Source organism: Leuciscus leuciscus (assembly GCF_965113295.1).
Source record: "Leuciscus leuciscus genome assembly, chromosome: 6".
NCBI lineage: Eukaryota > Metazoa > Chordata > Actinopteri > Cypriniformes > Leuciscidae > Leuciscus > Leuciscus leuciscus.
Window position 1 is genome coordinate 38699407 of NC_138730.1, and position 22038 is coordinate 38721444.

At 37.7% G+C, this 22038-nt stretch overlaps 1 protein-coding gene and 1 long non-coding RNA gene across 2 annotated transcripts; both read left to right on the top strand.

Moving 5' to 3' along the window:
* The first annotated feature begins 311 nt into the window (after nt 1-311).
* On the top strand, nt 312-21558 carry wdr47a (WD repeat domain 47a). Its single transcript, XM_082173503.1, has 15 exons — nt 312-496; nt 2203-2369; nt 3039-3122; nt 3342-3426; nt 4149-4939; nt 5495-5612; nt 9280-9461; nt 14477-14719; nt 14947-15010; nt 15986-16143; nt 16905-17074; nt 17170-17340; nt 17428-17559; nt 19187-19405; nt 20228-21558. Exons 2-15 carry the CDS (start codon nt 2212-2214, stop codon nt 20368-20370), a joined length of 2718 nt encoding a protein of 905 aa, XP_082029629.1. The 5' UTR covers nt 312-496; nt 2203-2211; the 3' UTR covers nt 20371-21558.
* LOC309501585 lies at nt 6320-8668 on the top strand. Its single transcript, XR_014206938.1, has 3 exons — nt 6320-6358; nt 7879-8337; nt 8548-8668. It is a non-coding gene; the product is annotated as an uncharacterized lncRNA (long non-coding RNA).
* Nucleotides 21559-22038: the final 480 nt, after the last annotated feature.

Genomic DNA, 22038 nt, shown 5'->3' on the forward strand with positions numbered 1-22038 from the left:
TTTTTTATAAAATATCGGTATTTTATATTGTGTTGTGTAACTTGTATTTTATTACTTTTTTATTTTTTGCGTGTTATTTCAGAGAGTTGTTCGTAATAATTTACAATTCTTTAGAAGAACAAAATAATCCTGACATCATACAAAGCCCAAACAGTCTCTAAAAACCGCTACTTTCTCGGCTTAGTATAGGTTTACACACATAGTATAATGCGTATATAATGCTGCTAATCACAAATCCGCATTAAGCCTCAGTTTGTTGAATAACACGCAGGCCGGTGCGGGCCGGGGCGGGTTTTGCGGGGGTTTGTGTGCGTGAGCGCGGATTGGTAGAGCGCGCAGAGGAAGCTTGTGCTTGACAACCAGCGAGCGCCAGAGACAACAAGAGCCTCTCTCTCCCCGAAATACGGAGGAAAAAACACCAGACAGCGCGTGTCGACACACCCTCGGTGGACCCACAGAGGATTTCTGCACTTCGCGTATATGTAGAGTTTATCAGGTGAGATTTAAATCGCTCTTCGCGACGCTTATAGCTGTTGTTTTGAGGATAGGCGAGGCCGGAGAGGCTGCTGCTCCTGCTCCTGCTCCGCCTGGATGACACACTCTCCCCCCGCAGCTTCAGAATAATGTATATATGGGTGGATGTCCCCTCTCACTGGGACTTGATAGGATGTAATGTGGCTTATCTAAGAAACAATTAATGTAAGCGGTCAGATAACGTTAAATACATTGCAATGATTGCATCCTGATCCAGCGGTGGGAAAGCATGAGAAAGCAAATCTGCGTTTCCCATAGTGCAAGGTTGGGGCCCGGTGGTGTGGCTTAGTGGTTCAAACTAAAGGGTTTAAAGTTCCCCAAAAAAGGGCAATTCGTGAGCTACTACCATTGTGCTTGTTGCAGAACTGTATTTTTCTTCTTCACATTTCCCTCATGTTTCTTATGTGTGTATTAGAGCATCCTCAAATTAATAATATTGTTGTTTAATATTATTATTGATTAATATTAATATAGTTTACTCATTTTTATGGTTGTCATTCCTTTAGCTTTCAGCAATAATGTGTCATTTTAAAGCATAAGTCTACGTGCTGTTTTTATTACAGTTATTTGAAATGATATAAAACAGGTTTGGATGTGGAAACATCTGCTGTGAAGAGAATAGTATTGAGGAACAGGCTGTTTTGTTTTGGGTGGAATGTCACTGTCACCTCCCATGCTTGTGTGTTTACATCTGCAATTTCTGGCATGATGACTCTTTGTCACAACATGGTTTGGTATTTTAATTAGAAGGTTGTTGTCACTTTTTCTTTCTTTTCTTTTTTTATACAGTTGCTACATCAAATGACTTTATATACTGAAATAATAAATAATTAGACTATATTGGTAACACTTTACAATATTTTTCAATTAGTCAGTGTTTATTAATGCAATGACTGACATTTACTAACAATAAGCAATACATTTGTTACAGTATTTATTAATCTTTGTTAACATTAGGTAATACAAATAGTTGTTAGCTCAGGTCCATTAAATAATATTAACATATACAAGTTTTGATATTAAATCATGCAATAGGCTAATAAATGTTCAAATTGACATAAGATAAATAAATGCTTTAGAAGTATTTTTTTTATTGTTCATGTTACAACAATAAAAAACAAAACAAAATATAATTATAAATAATTTAGTAATTAATTATTAATAATAGTATCCATGCCAAATGTTTTTTTTTTTCAATCAAAATGATTGCAAATGTATTTCCTTTGTTCATTTAATGTTCATTTGCATGTTATATATTATTATGAATAATTCATCCATGTGTTTAATGTTGTTGTTTTTTTGTAATATTTAATCATATATTCTCCAATCATTTAACCCATTGAAACTCCGCCCCTTTTTTAACAATTAACCACAAGCTTGCATTTAGATCTGCCTCCATCCAATCAACAACTGATGGATAGAACCAAGACCACACCCTACAGCTCTGATGTTGTCACAATACTGTATGTCACAATAAAGTTACAGTACTACTTCCGTTACATTGCGATTGCCATAAAAAGTGTTTCACGTCCCTTAGTAGTGGGTCCTGGTTTAAGCCCTACGAGGCCTGAGCACCTCTGGTCGCTTGAGCAAATGTGAACTATAACTGTTTTTGGATAAAACCATATTCTAAACGAAGTGTTCATTCTCTCATTCTTTCTGTGAAAGCTTGCCACCATGACGGCTGAGGAGATCATAAATGTAAAGGAAGTGGAGATCATCAAGGTGATGCTGGACTTCCTAAACTCACGCAAGCTGCACATTAGCATGTTGGCCCTGGAGAAGGAGAGCGGGATCATCAATGGCCTCTACTCAGATGACATGCTCTTCCTCAGGTATGATCTATACAGAATTCAAATCAAAAAGACCACTGGCATATATGGGACACCTAATGTGGCGTTAACATGAGCCAATAATATAATGCTTATATTTTTGCCAATTTACAGCAGTTTTACTCTGCATTGAAGCTAGAAAATCAAGCATTTGTTTTACTAGAGTGCTGTAGTGATGACACATGTTTGTAGGCCAACCCAGAAGTTAGCATCACACTGGTTTCATCGACACAAACCAATTTGGATTTTTCCATTGGCTTTTGGATTATTGCAGAAAATAAGCTCTGTGACCAGCAAAAGTTTATGATACTTACACGGTTTGTTCATCATGATTATATTCGCAAATTAACAAAAACTTTGTGGATTTGGTCCGATCGACCAAAACGCATCTTAATTCCAGGTCTAAACAGGGCCACAGTCTGACTGATAAGACAACTCCAGAGTTTTACCACCAAGAATTTGCATGTAGTTTGTCTCTAGTGATTATCACTATTTGAGACAGTGTAAAACAACATCAATTCAGATGGTAAAATTTTTTCCTTTAAATATAGTCTAAACTTGTTTATGTTCTTAGATTGAATGGTTGGTACTATTATTGTGCTAATATGAGTCAAATTGTCTAGGCTAGACGCACTCTTTTTCTCACTTTCTCATTCATTCTCCCCCCTGCAGGCAGCTCATTCTGGATGGACAGTGGGATGAAGTGTTACAGTTTATTCAGCCTCTTGAGTGTCTGGATAAATTTGACAGGAAAAGGTGAGAGATCAGCTCAGAATCTTTCCAGAATTGCAACCCAAATAATAGGAGCACATCTTTTACTCTTTAGAATTGTATCATTTTGTACATACAGTAAACACTGATTAGGGGTTCACTGAATATTACATTTAATGTAAATTATGTATATGAATATTTTAATCAAATCAGACACTGCTGGTGTAACTTCACATATATGTGCAATTTTCCATGGCCTCTCAGGTTCCGCTACATTGTTTTGAAACAGAAGTTTCTGGAAGCTTTGTGTGTGAACAACGCCATGTCTGCTGAGGATGAGCCACAGCATGTGAGTAACATCTATTCAGCAAAGAATCCTGTAAAAAAAAGTATCACAGTTTCCACTAAAATATGAAGCAGCACAACTGTTTTCATTATTGGTAATAAGAATAAATGTTTGTTTTTTTGTGTGTGTGTGTGCACCAAATCAGCATATTAGAATGATTTCTGAAGGATCATGTGACGCTGAAAATTCAGCTTTACTATCACAGGAAGAAATTACATTTTAACATATATTCAAACAGAAGACAGTTATTTTAAATTGTAGTAATATTTTACAATATTACTGTCTTTACAGTATTTTTCATTAAAGTTTTGAACTGACCTTAAAGTTTTGAACTGTAGTTTATGCATAATAATAATTTGTATAATAATCAACAGTAATGTGAACCAAACAATATTATATTATATTATATTATATTATATTATATTATATTATATTATATTATATTATATTATATTATATTATATTATATTATATTATATTATATTATATTATATTATATTATATAAATATATATCATATAATATATTATATAGAAGATAAAGGAACATGCATGTAAAGTCATTTTAGTTTTTGTTTCTGCTTTTACTGGCATGTAAATCTTGAGAGATTATCATGTCCAAAAAACTATGGTAACACCATGTGAGAAACTGCTTAGGGCTTGTTTTCAAATGGCTCTGACCAGCTTTCTTAAGCTTCTCTCTCTCATTCTATCTGTCTATGTTCAGTTGGAGCTAACCATGCAAGAGGCTGTGAAGTGTCTGCATGCTCTGGAAGAGTTTTGTCCAACTAAAGATGACTACAGCAAGCTTTGCCTTCTCCTGACGCTGCCCCGCCTCACCAACCATGCCGAGTTCAAGGACTGGAATCCGAGTACGGCGCGCGTGCAGTGTTTTGAGGAGGCCTGTGTCATGGTGGCGGAGTTTATTCCCGCTGACCGAAAGCTGAGCGAGGCGGGGTTCCGCGCAAGCGCCAACCGTCTATTCCAGCTTCTGATTAAAGGCGTGCTGTACGAATGCTGCGTGGAGTTCTGCCAGAGCAAAGCCACCGGAGAGGAGATCACAGAGAGTGAGGTTCTTCTGGGAATAGACATGCTGTGCGGGAACGGCTGCGATGATCTCGACCTGAGCTTGCTTTCTTGGCTCCAGAACCTGTCGCCCAACGTCTTCTCTTGCGCCTTTGAGCAGAAGATGCTCAATATCCACGTGGATCGGCTTGTTAAACCTGCCAAGGCCACCTACGCCGACCTCCTCACCCCGCTCATCAGCAAGCTCTCCCCGTATCCCGCTTCCCCTCTCCGGCGCCCGCAGTCTGCAGACACCTACATGACCCGCTCTCTGAACCCAGCACTGGACGGCCTGTCCTACGGTCTCTCTGGCCAAGAGAAGAGAGGTACGGGAACAGACGGAGGGAAAACCTCTCCCATGTCACACTCGTTTGCTAATTTTCAACACCTGAACCGCAGTGTGATGATGGAGAATTCAGGATGTCACAGCATCTTTGAGGAGTCACCAGAGAGGTAAACATCATCTGATATACACCTGTATATCTGCATTCGAGCTTGAGAAGCGTAACCCGTTTAAAACAAACTCCAGAACACTATAAACCGTACATATTTACCATGTGGTGAGCACTATCACAGATTGAATTAGCTGATTATTAGCAAATTACCTGTAATTATTAAAATGACAATGACTTAAATAAATAAAGATAAACATTTCTGATATATTTTAAAATATCAGATAGTTATAATAGAAAAGAGTTATTTTAAATTGTAATAATATTTCACAACATTACTGGTTTTACTGTATTTTTTATCAAATAAATGCAGCCTTGGTGAGCATAAGAGCATTATATGATCTTGATTATTCCAAATTGTTGTTATTGTTTAAAACACCCTGTGAAAAAAATGGCAATGTTTGTTGCATATTCAAGGCTTTTTCAATTCAGAGAAATTTTGATGGGTGTGGTAGAGAAGAATGACTTGAAAGCAGAATCTTTTCAGAACATAGTCATTACAAAGGTGTGTAAGGTGTGTGTCTGAAACAGTAATGTGGACTCTCTGGTCTTGCAGCTCCAGAACTGAAACTCCATCTGATAAAATGTTGAGCTCACCTGGTCCTCAAAACTCTCGCCCGGCCTCTGCCCCGGGTCAAGATGCTCCAGCACCTGGTTCTGCAGAGAAGAATGAGGTATTTTGTCAGTCAATATATCCATTGATATCTCCTGAAAATTAGATAAAACGATACTTGGCTACTTAACTAATAACTGGAAAAGCAACATGCCTAATAATTCAGTTATGTGAGTATAACTCCCACACACAAAAAAAATCTCATCTTCTCTAGCTTGCTTCCTAATCTAGTTTTCAAATAAACCTGGCATTGTATTTTACAAATATTGTTGGCTTGGCTCCTTGACAAATTGCTTTGTTCATCTAATTTAAGTCTCTTTGGATAAAGAATCTGCTAAATGCATAGATGTAAATGTTATAAGACTTTAATTTAGCATTCAAATTCAAGTTAATCTTTATTGACTTTCTGATCTATTAGCTCCAGCTGTTGTTATTAACATGCCTTGTAATTGTCTGTGAGCAGTAGAAGTTTGCATGTGCACCCTCTTCTCTCTCATAAACAGCCTGTAGCCCTGTGCAGGCAAGCTTAGTTACTGCTTGCAATTTATCACTGCATAGTTGCAGAGGGCTTGGATTGGCTGTTTCCAAGCTACAGTGGCTAGGCATGTGTTTGTGAGGGGACTGTATGAGCAAAAATTCTAGAATGTTCTAGAATGTTGACCTTTATAGATCTCTCTTTTGTGAAGGGTTCTAGATTGTTGACTGTCGGAGGTTGTGATGAAAAGAGTTCTAGATTGTTCACCATTAGTGGCTGTTGTCTGGAATGCTAAAATAAAAAACTGAACTGGAATGTCGTGCTATAGAACAGTGTTGTTTTAGTACCATTAATGGCTCGTTTCCACTGAGCAGTACGGTACGGTACAGTACGGTACGGTTCGGGTCTGTTAACCATGATCTGGCTAGCGTTTCCACTGCCAACAGTACCCTTACTTAATGGGCGTGGTGTTTCGATCGACGTCATTTTCGCGCGAAGAAGAACATAGTAAACTACAATGGATGACATATACAGCAGATCTTGTTCTTGCTCCTCGACATGTTTGTCACAAGAAGACAAGCGCCGACATTAGGCTTTTCTCAATATTAAGTACGCAAAGTTTGTACTTGCCATGTGCGACTCCTACATGCAAATGGTACAGCGCGTTCTTAAAAGGTCACTCAGCTCGCTCTGCTACTCCGGTTATCTCTGTTACTCTGTATGTACATTTTAAGCAACAATAAAACGAAATATGTTATAAAACACTACTCTGCCTCTTTTCGTTTTCATTTAAATAAATTAAACATTATAGGGACACAAATGTGGTTCATGCACAACGCATATTGATTATTCACTGCACGTTATAGGCCTACGTTATTCTATTTAACGTTATAACAAAACGAAATTTAAAACACAACCCTAACGTTACCTCTTTTCGTTTAAATAATAAAAAAAATTACACATATTACAGGCAATATATGCATTTGTACAAATGTTGCAATAAACATCAGTGATAATCTTGTAATAAGAAAATGACAAGAAACCATATTTCTTTTTGTAAAATTTCAGTTTTATCAATAATAGCCAATATAAAAGTTTAAGTAAAAGGTACAAGAAGCTATACAATAAGAAATAAAGCAAACAATTCAGTCAAATGTCCAAATGCTGCGCTCTAGTCTAACATTACAACAGTAAAGTTAAATACAAATAGCCTATAATATGAAACTAAACTTAGCCCTCGGCCAAAACGATTGACAGGGAACGAATTATATATTCACGAGACCAAAGATCGCCCGTTAGGTCTACACAAGACGAATTATATCTCATGTTTAACCACTACCGTCGGAGTCATCGGCGAACGTCAGAAGAACTAACTTAGCCGAGGAAAGGCTCATCCAGCCGGGAAACATGAGCGCCGAGCGCCCGCTGATCGCATGGATCTCACAACCGGGGAAAAACAAATCATCTTTATAAATAAACCACAGATTTGAGCTTTAAACAACTACATTCTCGCCTGAAAAACTCTTAAAATTACATTTCGTGACACAGTAACAGTAGTATTATATTAAACTGTATATTAAAAAATGGCGCTTCTTATGTTGTCATTCCCCTCGTAGCACGCGCAAGTGACGATTCTCTGTCAACCAATCAACGTCCTGCAGTGAGTCTAGCTCCACCTTTTAGTACCGTACCACTGTGCTAGGTACCCCAACGGAAGGGTACCCAAAAAGTGGTACGGTACGGTTCGGCTTTTTGGTACCATTCTCAACTTTTGGCAGTGGAAACGCAAATAAAAGGGTACCGACCCGTACCGTACCGTACTGTACCGCTCGGTGGAAACGCGCCATAAGAGACTGTTACACCGTGTCTACACAGGACCCGACCGTTGTCACATCGCACCGTGCCGTAACAGCTAGGAGATTTATTATCTAAAATAGTGCCGAAATACTGCTCAACACTCTCAACATCCATTCCATTTATAGCTGTTTGTTTATACTGAATCGATTGCTTCCAAGAGCTAAAGTCAATAATCATCTCTTTGGTTTAAAGAACATTAAGTTCTTTCCAAAAAAAAAAGCATCCTGACACCAGGTAAAGAAACCCTCAAACTCAGGTCCATGTGTTGTGTCCTCCTCACTGAATAAACTAAACCATTACAGAGTTGTCTGCAAACTTTATAATATGTCTATTTCTAAAATTCTTTACAATCATTTGTATACAAAATAAATAATAAAGGAGAGAGGACACATTCAGAAAGACAGCCATTTACTTTAACCTACTGTGTTCTCTGCACAAGGAAATCTGGGTGGTAGTGGCGCAATGGATAAGACACATGCCTTTGGTGTGAGAGACCCGGGTTCGAATCCACTGTGAGACACCAATGTGTCCCTGAGCAAGACACTTAACCCCTAGTTGCTCCAGAGGCGTGCGACCTCTGACATATATAGCAATTGTAAGTCGCTTTGAATAAAAGCGTCAGCTAAATGAATAAATGTAAATGTAAATGTAAATCTAAAACAAGATCAGAGCACATCTCCTCATGTCCTTCCAAGTTCCAAGTCCTTCGGCAAGACCGGTCTTTAGGAGAACGCAAGTCCGTTATTTTGCATTCTTAGAATTGAGAAACAGCCAATGTATTGATAGCTCTGATTGCAGAGGCTCTGAGCTCTGTGACAACAAACACAGTTTATTTCCTGTCTGGGTTTTTAATCTGTGCCTAGTAATCACTGGAGAGCTGTGATGTATTAAATCTGTTCACCAGACCAGAAAGTGTCTGTCTGCTCATAAGCTTTGAGGTTGAAATGGGAGTAACTTTTCAGCATTAGGCTTTAAAGTCAGAAATAGAAAATTGTGACAGTCTTTTCTCCCCTATTGTGATGTACTGTATATCCGAGTGAATGGGCTTCTTGAAAAAGAAAAAAATTTAGGGTGAGATATGATTGTCTCAAAAGACAAAATTGCTTTGCTATTGCTGAGATGTCATGTGAGTGACAGGTTTGTCCCGCCCTCTTGTCAGTAAACATGTCATCAGAGAAGAGATGTCGCTGCGAGAGGGAGGAGAAGTTATTTTGGTTAAAGATTACTATAGGGCATACAAATTAAACAAAAATAATGATGTCCACGAATAAATCATTTATAATAAACACTGTTATATTCCATAAAAAAAATAAGAATTGTCCATTTTGATTTCATGGTGACTTTAAGATTCTCTCTCTCATCTCATCTCATCTTTGTCCCCTCTGTTTCTGTGTAGTTGTGGGACTCCACGGAGCAGTTTCAGGAGTACTACCGCCAGCGTATGCGTGTCCAGCAACATCTGGAACAGAAGCAGCAGCAGCGTGAACTCTACCAGCAGATGCTGCGAGAGGGCGGAGTCCAGCAGCACGAGGCTCCGCCCACCGCCAAGCACAACCTCACAGAAGCCTTCCTTACCAGGTCAGCCAAGCTCCACATCTCCGCTAACATCACAACCAAAGGTCAGCGTTTGTGTCGAGAGCTGCACTGGTGTACAGCAAACCAGCTGAAGTTTACAAACTCAAAGACGCAAGGTGAAATCTAATGCTGCTAGAAGCAAGAGGGTGGGATGCAGAGAAAAAAGGCATGGCAGGTTCAATATGAAATGAAAGACTAATGAGATGTAGATGAGAATGACCTCAGGGTTTTACAGATGGTGCAGCGAGCAGCCACAGAACTCGAAGTGGGTGGAGAATTCCCTAAGGAATACAAACACATAAACACACACATGACCTGTTTTACATTTGTGTGCCTTCAACTCACATTTACATAGTGTTTTATTTAGTACCAGACAGGGTAGTAGCTTGTATTCATGGTTCCCAGGGCAAATTTAATAGGTGGCCCTGCTCCTCCAGTCTGACAAGTAGGCAATGCCATCCATGACACAACCTTTGTTTTTAGTTTTTTTCTTCTAATACCTGATAGTCAATATCTTCATTACAAATTTTATTGTCAGCATAAAAATCTGTTAAAAAATATAAAATATTTGAATTTTATATTTGGTTTGACTTCTTTTGCTTCATTGAAATTGTGACATTGAAGCTTTTTTTTTTTTTTTTTTATATTTTCTAGTTCCAGCTTTTAAGTGTTAGTTCTTCCCAAAATTGTTAATTCTGTTATTAATTACTCACCTTCATGTCGCTCCAAACATCTTTGAAACACAAATGAAAATATTTTTATGAAAACTGAAAGTCTTTTCACCCAAAATGTTCATAAAGAGATTGTAAAAGAAATCCATAGGAATTGAGCAGTTTAATCCAACTTTTCAAGTCTTGTTGTTGTTGCACATCAAACAAGTAGGCCTACAGTTGAGCTTCCATTTACCGTTTTTGATGTGCTCTATGTATGTTCGCTGATAAATGTTTATATGTGTAAAAAGGCCATCATATAAAGCGATCGTGTTTCTTCAGAACACTTGGATTAAACTGCGTGATTAATATGGCTTTATTTTACGATCTCTTTATAAATGGTTTGAAGCATCAGATTTTTGAATGAATATACTTTCAATGGAGGGACAGAAATCTCTCAGATTTCATTAAAAAGATCTTCATTTGTGTTTCAAAGATGAATGAAAGTCTTATGGGTTTGGAATGACATGAGGGTGAGTGAATGATGAAAGAATTTTCATTTATGGGTGAACTATCCTTTTAAGTTATATTTTGAATCCTCATTCCCCCCCCCCCCCCCCCCCCCCCCCATCAAGAGATGTGAGATTCATAAAGATTAAGAAGAGATGATAGACTAAACAGAATGATTTTAGATACATTTTTAAATAGATTTGAATAAATCACTCCCATTTTACAAAACCGACTCCAAATGTGTCAGTTATCCTCTCTCAGAGTCTGTAAATATGTTGAAGGATTTTTTTAGGAATTGTATTAATTATTTACTGCTGTTGCATGAGTCACTCAAATGACAGACCCCTCAAGAAACCCTACAGGAAAACTAGTTAAATGTAACGATTCAATCAGAGAGGGATCTGAGAAACACTGAAGTCATTTTAGAACCCTGTTCTCTTGTTTGGCTTTGATACCTCTTCTAGTTCTGTTGCTGTGGTTACGGCACAATTGTAACACAGAAACATAACAAAGGGAGGTTTTGGAACCGTGCCGTACCGTTCCACTGGTGATGTCATCATTAAAGGCCACAACCATAAATAATGCAGTGTGTCAGAGGGGAGGGCAGGGCAGAAGAAACATTCATTGTTCTGTCTACAGAAGCCGTGCTGGTCGCGAGTTATTAAAGAAATTTAGGATATTAATTGGAATATAAGTATAGCTATAAGTATACTAGCTATAACCATACTATAAGTATAGTATAGCTATATTAGGACGAATAAAAACCTATTCTGTTCACACTGGCCTCATGCCATCTGCTTCAGGGGATTTTGAGGGGGAAACCCCCCTTGACCACAGGGAAATGACCAACTGTGTTAATCGTGGTTTGTGTTTGGCAGAGATTAAGATGAATATCAAATGAAAGGCTAATGAGATGAACCTCAAGCTTCTACAGATGGTGGAACTTGAAGTGGGTGGAGAAATCCCCAAAGAAAACACTAATACATTTTATAAGCTATATGCACTTTGATGTGTGTGTTATTAAAAAAAGCAACTGTGATCATCAGTAATGTGAACTTAAAAATAAAAGTATTTTGAGCAAGCTCAAAGTTAGTCCCATTTAGCCAGGCATTTAACTATTAGTATTAGTTAATTCTGGTCACTTTGACAGGAAGCAACTGTATGAGCGACATGTAAAATGACCAGTGGTCATATTCACATACAGTTAACATATATCTCTACAGTGTAATTGTTAATGCAACCAGGGTTCACAGCACGTAAAAATAGTGCAAATACAGTTTAATAGCTTGTAAGACATATTTATGCATGGCAAATGTTCTCAGTGTACTCGCTAATTATGGTATAAAGTTCATTTTAAAATTCAGCAGACAAAATTATTTTGTTTGTTACTGACTTGCACAAACTCCATAAAGCCAAATTGGATTTTTGATTTAAATTTAAATAGGATCTTATGATTTTGATAAAGTCAGCGGGCAGTCTGTGGGCACCAAGTTGGCTCTAAAGCTTCATGTTTTTATGTATATATCAGGGTTCCCGCGGGGTCTTAAAAAGTCTTAAAAAGTCTAAAATTCTGAACTTTAAATTTAAGGCCTTAAAATGTCTTAAAAACAGCCAGATTTTGATCCGTGGTCTTAAATTTCATTTAGTCAGGTCTAAAAAAGGTCTCGCCAACAGGCCGTTCACATATCACATCTTTTGCGCGCTCAAGTTCGTTCAAATGTAGGCGCGCGCGTGCTCATAACTGAAGCGACGCACTCGTTTTTTTCCAGGCGCAGCGAGATCAAAAAAAATCTCAACTCTTCAGAATGCCGCAAACGCACCGCAGGTCATGTGACAAGAACCAACCAATCAGCTTCGCCCCTTTCCGTAACAACATTGAAAGCTCACTCAACTGGAAGGATGCGGGTGCACCCAAACACTACGGGTGTTTTTCTCTTCTCCGTAAATGAACCTTGTAGCAGAGCTACAGCAAGCGTGGCCGTGCATGGACGTGGTCGTGGCCAGCATTTACCCGGTATATCTCTATAGTTACCATAAACTTAGCAGCTTTAAAAAACCAATCATCATTCCTAATGCCGAAACCTGACAGCCAATCCGAGTCAGAGTAGGGCAGAATTGTTTTCAAAGTCTTTAACACCGCGAGTCTGATGACACACTGCCGAACAAAGAACCGCACGTCGGAAAGCAAGCCTGAGGTAAGTTAGCTTACAATGTTAACTGTCCTGTCAGATACAGACAGCGATGTTGCCAATGTCATTATTTTTAATTTTGACATAGAAGAGGGCGGGAAAATATCGCGAGCGGGCGCGGGCGCCGTGAGCGCTGAGCGAGCAGGAACGAGTAGTGAGTTGTCGTCGAAAAAGATGGATAATGCAAAAAAGCTGTCGGGGCTAAACCTAGAAAAAGAAAGAGGGGAAAGGAGATGGCATGTCAATTGATGCGACAGCAGCTAAATAAGTGGATGGTGAAAGGCTACAGGTAGGATTTTGTTTTGTGTGACGTCCAGGCATGTAGGCTAATGCCATCGGGACTACCGGGAGATTCCCGGTGGGCCGACGTGCTTTTTGGGCCGATACATCTCATACTTTTTTGTTTCGTTTTTTGTCTTAACGGCCCATAAAACTCGTGCATCGGCGGCCCATTCGTTTTGTTTTGCTTAATTGGCGGCGCTGGGTTAGTGCGTAATTAGTGTGTAATGCATTGGTCAATAAAAAGTCAGCGTTAGTTTTTTTTTTTTCTGACACCCCATGAAACGCGTAGATCAGCGGCCCATTTGGTTCTTTTCTTGATTGACATTGGGCTAGCCCAATCACACCTTTAATGTGAAGTATAGAAATATACTCTTTCAAGTATAGAAATTAGTACAAAACTAATTATGAAAGTTTCCTTTATTTTTCAGTGCATTTGTTTTACAATATATGGCTATTACTATCATGGGATTAATATTGTAACTATTATTATGTAGTAGTAATGTAGACAGACACTGTAACTAAAATAATTTTTCTTTGTTTAATTTGCACCAGATTGATGAATTTAACATTTAAAAAGCACTATATATATATATATATATATATAAGTTGATTGGATTGGATTTTTTGCTGCCGCATCCTTCTCACCTTTTTTACCCCTGACCTGTTTTCATGCATTGTGGAGAGCGCAGTGCATGGTTGCATTGCAACGACAGACGCCACGGGAAAATCCGACCGAATTTTAAGTGCATTGTAAATGTCAGTAATTTATCTTTTTATAAAAATGTATTTAAAGTCTGAAATATGTGAGGTTTATCTTTTTATAAAAACAACTTTTTTGTCTAAACTTTATTTGAACTTGTATGTTAGTATATAACATGTTGCAAGACACTTTTAAAATCTGGCTATCATTTTTAATGGTATTATTTTAATGTTTATGTAAACAAAAAGTGCATATTGATGCTAATTTTATTTGTTATTTGCTGGTTTTCGACATTGTGTAGTATTAGTACTTTTTGAACAGGATTCTGTGATAACCGTGGTCATTTTTGTCACTATAATCATTGAAATGAAATGTTCATGCCATTTCATCTCTAGTTATGATCAACTATGATCAACTAAAATCAACTAATTATGTGTTTTTTACAGTATAATATGCATAGTACAATTTGACACACGTTGTTGGGTGTGGAAGGTTACTAATCGTTTTATCTGTAAATTAAATTAATGTTTTTTCAATTACTTAATTCATTGAAATAAAATTAATTCTTTGATTTGAATTTTTTTTTTGGTAGGTCTTAAATTTCAAACTTTATGGTCGTAAAATGTCTTAAAAAGGTCTTAAATTTGACTTGCTGAAACCTGCAAGAACCCTGATATATGTATGCAGGTCTATTCAAAGACTGGAGGAGCTGAATGTGGGAATGGATGATTTGGGAGAAGAGGTGCAGGCTCTCTCTCAGCAGTGTAATGGAGGCAGTAACAACAACAGCGAGGCGATAGATGCCTCAGCCACGCCACAGACACAGGAAGGGGTTGAAGGAGCCAGCGATGTGGTCACCAGCACTCCTCAGAGGTCAGCAGGTCAAGCAGCCTTCCCTCCGCCCAGCCAGTCTCCTGTACTGCCCCAGAGGTGAGAAGACACCAGTTCTTTAACTCTTTCAAGTCACACTTAATCGATTCATCAAAATCATTCAAAGAGTTTCAAAAATAAATTATCCTAGTGAATCCTGAACGTAAGATTGTTTTTGAGAAAAATATGAGCTTTTTGTCATAGCAAACTTGTGTAATTTGCTTGGTAATGTTTTTAGTGATTTATCAATGTTTAGGGTTCTAAAAAGGTTTTGTTTTCACCTGCAGTGCCCAAACTGAAGACAAAACTGGACTGAATGACAGCAGTTTGACCCGCTCTAAAGGCCCAGAGGTACAGCGTCCCCTACAGCTCAACATAGTTAACCATATAAAGCCTACTGTGGCATATTTACAAATTTATAACCTTCTTCAAAAATATCAACATGATCAAAACATTGCTGAAAAACCTGTTTACATGCCTTCTCTCGTCTGATTGATAGTTCTTACTTTATAGCAAGTAAAAGGCCTTTTAATGTAATTCTAAAAATGTCCCCTTTCAGGTCGTGGTCCACGTTTGCTTTGAAAAATGATTTTTATAAAGTAAACTTAAATATTACTTTTATATTGTTAATAATATTTCAAGAACACTTATTCGACTGATGCAACTTTTTAGAAAAATCATGTTAAAATGTGAGCATCAAATATGGCATGTTAAGGAACTTTTACTTGTACATCTTTCAATCATCATTCTATTGCATTATATGATTTGCCCCAAAACAATTAAAACTAAAACTAATTGATCATAAAACTAATCATTTAAATATCATCTTACTAGAACCTATTATTGGGAGTTGTGGAGTGGCAACTGATATTTATAGGCATTTTATGTAAAGTAATTTGCTACACTGTTATAAAGAGCTCATTATTTACAAGCTATCAGAATGTCATTCTAATTTTTGGCCATATAAATAACAGCTGCACCAAATTGCATATTTTGAATTAAATTTGTTTCTCTCTTTGAGTATGAGCTCAAAAGTCTGATTTATCAAATTAGATACTCAACAAAAAACAAATATGCAAACAAATATGCCAAACAAATTCGTTTTTTTGGACTATTGTTTCTTATATCAGGCTTTACAGGGTTAACATTCACTGAATAAAACATTCTCCCTCTGAAGGCTTTAGTGTTGGTTTAATTACAGCTCTAAAACTTCTCAGATCAAAAACAGATTAGGGATTGTTCAGGGATTATTTGAGATTAAATGAACATAATCTTCAAATAACCCTTCTCACATGCAAAATGTGTGTTTATATGCGTGTATTGCAGAAAGAGACCACTAAAGCCAAGTTTGTGATGGTCAACACCCTGGAGGATACGCAGGCGGTCCGCGCCGTGGCCTTCCACCCCACAGGAACATTATATGCGGTCGGGTCCAACTCTAAAACTCTGCGTGTGTGTGCCTACCCCGACACACTGGACACGAGGTCAGCCGCCCACACACTGCATTAAAACCTGCTTAAAAGATCTGAATCAGATACATTATAGATGATGGGATACAAGCAAGGGCCTGAAATCCTCATTTCAGCCACCAAACTATAATAAAAAAAACTAGAAAATGAAAAACACTATTAGTTGTCTGAGAAACGAGCAAGAGTGCTGTTTTTGCCAAATGATTGAACGATTCAATGATCCATTCATAAAGACAGTCACTTGCTTTGTCCCTGAATTAATAAGCCGTTTGAATGAATGACTCAGTGACTCACAGTTACTTGCCGCCACCTACTGGCTGTTTTAGTTTCATGTGTAAAGTATTGCTTGTAAAGTATCAGAGTTGAACACTTAAAATATAACTTTTTAAACATTAATGCTTTATTAATGCAATCATAATTGCAGTGTAAATACATTTAATGCCGCTTTAGATGCAGCTTCTATGCCACTTCTGCAGTGCAAACATGGATTTTGTTGATACTGATTTCATTTGATTGGTAACAGCCTAAAGTGTCTTATTATTCTAACTTAATAATATCGTCTCGTTATCAACAAAACCCCAGAAAATAGAGACATTTTTTGTCAATATCGATCACCCAATTCAAGTCTTATTGTGAACGATTCATCAGTGCATGCTATTCCAAAGAAAAAAAAAAATTCATACAAATGTAACTTGTTCTGGCCGAATCAACAAAGTGCGACAGTTAATTTGTAGGGAACCAGAACCTTTATAAAGTTGTATTGTTGTTTCTCTCAGTGGCTCGGGCACGAGTAAACCTCCTGCAATCCGCTTCAAGAGGAACAAGCATCACAAAGGCTCCATATATTGTGTGGCCTGGAGCCCCTGCGGACAGTTACTGGCCACCGGCTCCAACGACAAATACGTCAAAGTGCTGCCCTTCAACCCTGAAACCTGCAATGCTACAGGTGAGGGGAGACCGGTTGCAAACCAACATTCATGAATCTTCATAGAGTAATTTAATGTAGTTTGGTTGAATGACTTGTACTTTATATAAATTCAGGTCCTGATCTGGAGTTCAGTATGCATGATGGGACTATCAGAGATCTGGCGTTTATGGAGGGTCCTGAGAGCGGAGGGGCCATTTTAATCAGTGCTGGAGCTGGAGACTGTAACATCTACACCACCGACTGCCAGAGAGGACAGGGACTGCATGCACTGAGCGGACACACAGGTACAACCCCCCCTTTATATTATATATACACGCAGATCCTCATAAATATTTTCGTTCTTATGTGATGTGTGTGTTTTCTCTCCGCAGGTCATATTCTGTCTCTGTACACATGGGGGGGCTGGATGATCGCGTCTGGCTCTCAGGATAAGACTGTGCGTTTCTGGGACCTGCGTGTTCCCAGCTGTGTGAGAGTGGTGGGGACGTCCTTCCAAGGCTCAGGTGGGCTTCACCTCCTTTACTACAGAAGCGCACTACAGTCGTTACATCCAGCTAACGTTAGCTAGCATTCCTCAGCGATATCAAAGTCGCGGCAGGTAAATACACTTGCGTCATGTGTGTACCGGCTCACTCGGTTGCCTAGGTAATCAATATCACTCCGCTGCTGCTGTAGACAAGGCTTATGATTACAGGGAACAAATTATAACTAATGCAATGTGATGAAAAGGTAAGTTTGATTTCTAACATTATTCTCTCAACGGACATTTGCATCAATAGTCTAGTGTTATAATTGATTTGCGTTTGGTGCACTGTGGAGTGGGTAAAACGTTTTTTAATGGCTGGCTAACATATACCATTGACTCGCGCTAGCCTAGCATCGGCTAACTATCCAAATATAAGGACTGGATAATTATTTTTTTTAAATGTCTCCACTGATGAATAACAACCAGGCTGACTTAAAAATGAGGTCCGATGTCAAAAATCCCGAACCACCCCTTTAAGCAATCATTGTTGCATTAGATGCCCATGTTGACTGTTCAAAACTGGGAAAAAGCACTTCTTGTGTTGAGTAAAATTCGACAATTTGAACACAATAGCGCCCCCTACCTTATTACAGTGAAAACACAGAAAGCCGGGAAATTCTGTCAATGGCGGGAAAAGAGATAATATTTTGGTTTAAAATTTAGGTCACGGAAGTTTCCAAAATGTTGTTGATTTGACACGAAATGACCCAGTAGTTTCTGATGGTCTTTAGTTTTACATGGTTTCTAGCTGGTCTACACTGGTAATTAGCTACTTCAAACTGGTCTAGATGGTTCATTAGATGCTGGTGGAGCTGAAATCTTCTTGGTAGACCATTTTGGTCAAGCTATTTAGAAATGGTAACAAAACAGCTACAGTATCACATAAAGAACAAAACACTTGAGCTGGTATGACCTGGTTTTTCCAGCACTGAAACTGTATATCTGACCTGATTCACTGGGAACATCGTGCCATATTACATACTAATGTGCTTCACAATTTTGGATATTATGTTACAAGATTTAATAAGTCACTTTCAGACCAGTGTTATTTTAGCATCATTGAGATTATATAGTTTTTATCAATATTTTGAATCAGTTTTTATTTTTATAATTTCTGTTTTTATTTAAGTTGAAGTGTTGGTAATTTTGTTGTGTGTTTTTTTTTTATTATTATTTTTTTTATTATTATTATTTTCTGAAATATGTTTCTATAGTTTTTATTACTTTTTATTTCTGGTTTGGTTATTGTAGTACATGAGGTTAAATTAAATGAAAATGAAATAAAATCAAATAAAAATGTTATTACAGTTAAAGGTTATTTTATTTTGAGTAATAAAGTTAGTTTTATTTAACTATAATAAACCCTCTATAAAAACCCTGTTTCAAAATTGTGTGTTGGACAATTAAAGCACACTACAGTGAAAATAATTACAACAGTGTATGACATTATATTGCCTCTCGAAATATTGTGAGAAGTTTTTGACTAAATAAAATGAATATAAATCTTGTCTCCACTCTAGGTTACAATCAGTTTTGGTCAGTGTTGTTGAATTGTAATGTTAAGTTTGTGATTGTTGATGTGGTGTATATCTGTTGTGTCTCAGGCAGTCCTGTGGCGTCGGTGGCGGTGGACCCGAGCGGGCGTCTGCTGGCAACAGGGCAGGAGGACAGTTCCTGTATGCTGTATGACATCAGAGGCGGGCGCATGGTTCAGACGTACCAACCGCACTCCAGCGATGTCCGATCGGTGCGCTTCTCCCCCGGGGCTCATTACCTGCTCACGGGATCCTACGACACCAAGGTCATCGTCACTGACCTACAAGGTGAGATCGCATATGCCCCTCAGTTTAGTGTCATTGAACTGAATACATCAAACATGATACGTTATTTTAGTATCATTGACATACTGTTATTAATATTTTGAATCAGTTTTAATTTTTTATGTCTGTATAGATTTATTTTATTTTAATTTCAATTTTATTTTAGTACATCAAGTTAAATGAAATGAAAATGAGAAATTCAAAATAAAAAGTTTATATTTTATATAAAATAATATTTTATTTTATTTCAGTTAAAAGTTCATTTTATTTCAAGTAACACATTTTTTATGGTTTTAGATTTAGTTAACTATAATAACCCTGCATTAAACTTACTTTTATATTCATTTTTTTACATTTTTATTTATTTTACTACATTTTTTCACATCCATAGACTGCAAGCCAGTTATCTACTACAGTATAGAAATTAATTTGAATGATTTAAATGATCAGTGTATTTAAATCCAGATTACATGTTGAGAGAGTGATTACTGTTGAGTGTTAAGAGTGCATAATGGAAAATATATATAGTGAATATATATTTTCCCAGTTATGCTGTTCTGTACAATATTTACAGTCAGTTTGTTCTTTGTGAGTTAAATCTCAATCAAATATATATATCTTTTTTTTTATCTGTAAAATATCCGATATCCGATAACTCAAAAACTAAAGAAGTTCATTGGTCAAAAGGTGTGGGAACCTGTTTTATAGGTTGTGGAAGTGTCAGCTACACTCCGGATGATGCAGTGTAAATATGTATTTTAACGTTTCTGAAACATTTAAAGCAATGAAGTGAGTTTTTGATCATTGTACTGTATGTGTGCACAGGTGACCTGACGAAGCCGCTGCCGTTGACTGTAGCGGGAGAGCATGCGGATAAGGTGATCCAGTGCAGGTGGCACACACACCACCTCTCCTTCTTGTCCTCCTCCGCTGACCGCACTGTCACACTCTGGACACAGGCCACGTAGAGCCAGCTCTGGCCACTAGAGGGAAACAACACATGCATTTATATATGTGTGGCGCTGTGCTGTCCCTTCTGTTTTATTGGTATGATTGTGTATTTATTTTGTTTCTGGACCTTGAGTTCTGATTCATAGTGTATGACTGAGATAAATGCAAACCCTTTTTATGTACATAGTAACTGTTTGACTGCCAGTGCCATGTGTCTGTGTGTCTCATGATCCTGAGCCATATTGGGATGTGATGCTTTGCTGTAGTGTGCTTGGCTACATATGCGCTTCCATTCAGTAACCTTTATCAAACACTGAACCACACCACACATAATTGGAAAAACGTGTCATTTGATCTATTCTGTGGCCTTCCTGAGATTTTATAGCATCTCTGTGTGTCCGCTTTCCACAATCACAGTGCGTCTGTACTTGCCTGTTTGAATCTAGCCTCTGGAAATAGATGCAGTTTTCTTTAAGTTATTTCTGATGTATCATTGCAAACTGCTGAGTGAAAACTGTAAGAGTGGAACATGTTCGAGTGAGATGTACATGCAGTCCAATGCTTGGCTGAAATATGGATATTTTTATGGCCTGCTGCAAATACTGTATCGAAATTCAGCTGCTCGTGCAAATATCAAAACCAAGTCAATGTAAACTGCCTTTGTAAAAGCTGTCAAGTAAGTCCGTCATTTAAAGTGGTTAATGTTTGAATTTCACTGTTTTTGCTTGAACGAGTTTGCAGCCCTTTTGAGTGCCTCTGAATTGATGGCATGGATCAAAGTATTGAGTTTTTAAATGTAGATTTATGAAGGGAATCTAAACTTCAGTCTAAATGTAGTGCTGAAAGAAACATTGGCATTGGCACATAGGCTTGTTAAACTTCAATTAACAAGTGAAATAGTTTGATACTATGATCTTGCACTTTTTTTTGTTTGGGTTGTTTATGTTGTATATTTTCTAATGATATAGATTTTATTATTTAATCTTATTAGATTTTTGTTATTAATGTTATTAATTTTAAATCGAAGCCAAACTAACCTTTTGACACGGTTATGCTAATAAGCAGCCCTCACTTGAAGTCATGTAGTGTAATATTGTGTTGTTCCTGTGTTCCTTTCTTAAATGATATTTGGACATCAGTGACTACATAAAGGCTCATGGGACAAGTCTGCTGCTGTTGTGTCTGAATAAATAACCCTATTCTCAGCTATGGCTCCGTTCATTTGCATTAAGCACTAGTGGGTCAAACACTTTTTCAGTTTCTTGATCTTGATTGATTCACTTTAACAGTGAAAATATTAGATTGTTTTGTCACACCACTGAGATCATTCATTTTAGAACCATCATTGGTCAACAGACCATATGGGATCAGAAGTCATAATGAGAGAATGCAGTTATAATAATAATGCAGTGATGTAAAGTGATGGAAGAAAAACAGTGGTAACAAGTGGAGGAAGACGGACGAAATGATTTTGGATGTCGTAATCGGAATGCAAAAAAGATGGTCTTCATTTATATAGAATACCGTCATCGAAGACGCCCTTGAAGCTAAACGAAGACTTTTATGGATGCAAGCTATTAAAGCAGGGCTCAGTAGTTTCGGGATTTCTTCGCTGTATTCTCGCTTTTTGCTCGCAGGTTTCTCTCTAGAGCTCCCCCCCACAGCTTCGGAATAGATATTTGACA

Coding starts and splice junctions, on each gene's coding strand:
- wdr47a (XM_082173503.1), top strand. CDS start 2,212: ATGACGGCTGAGGAGATCATAAATGTAAAGGAAGTGGAGATCATCAAG. Junction 4,940..5,494: donor TTTGAGGAGTCACCAGAGAG/GTAAACATCATC, acceptor CTGGTCTTGCAG/CTCCAGAACTGAAACTCCAT. Junction 9,462..14,476: donor ACAGAAGCCTTCCTTACCAG/GTCAGCCAAGCT, acceptor ATATGTATGCAG/GTCTATTCAAAGACTGGAGG.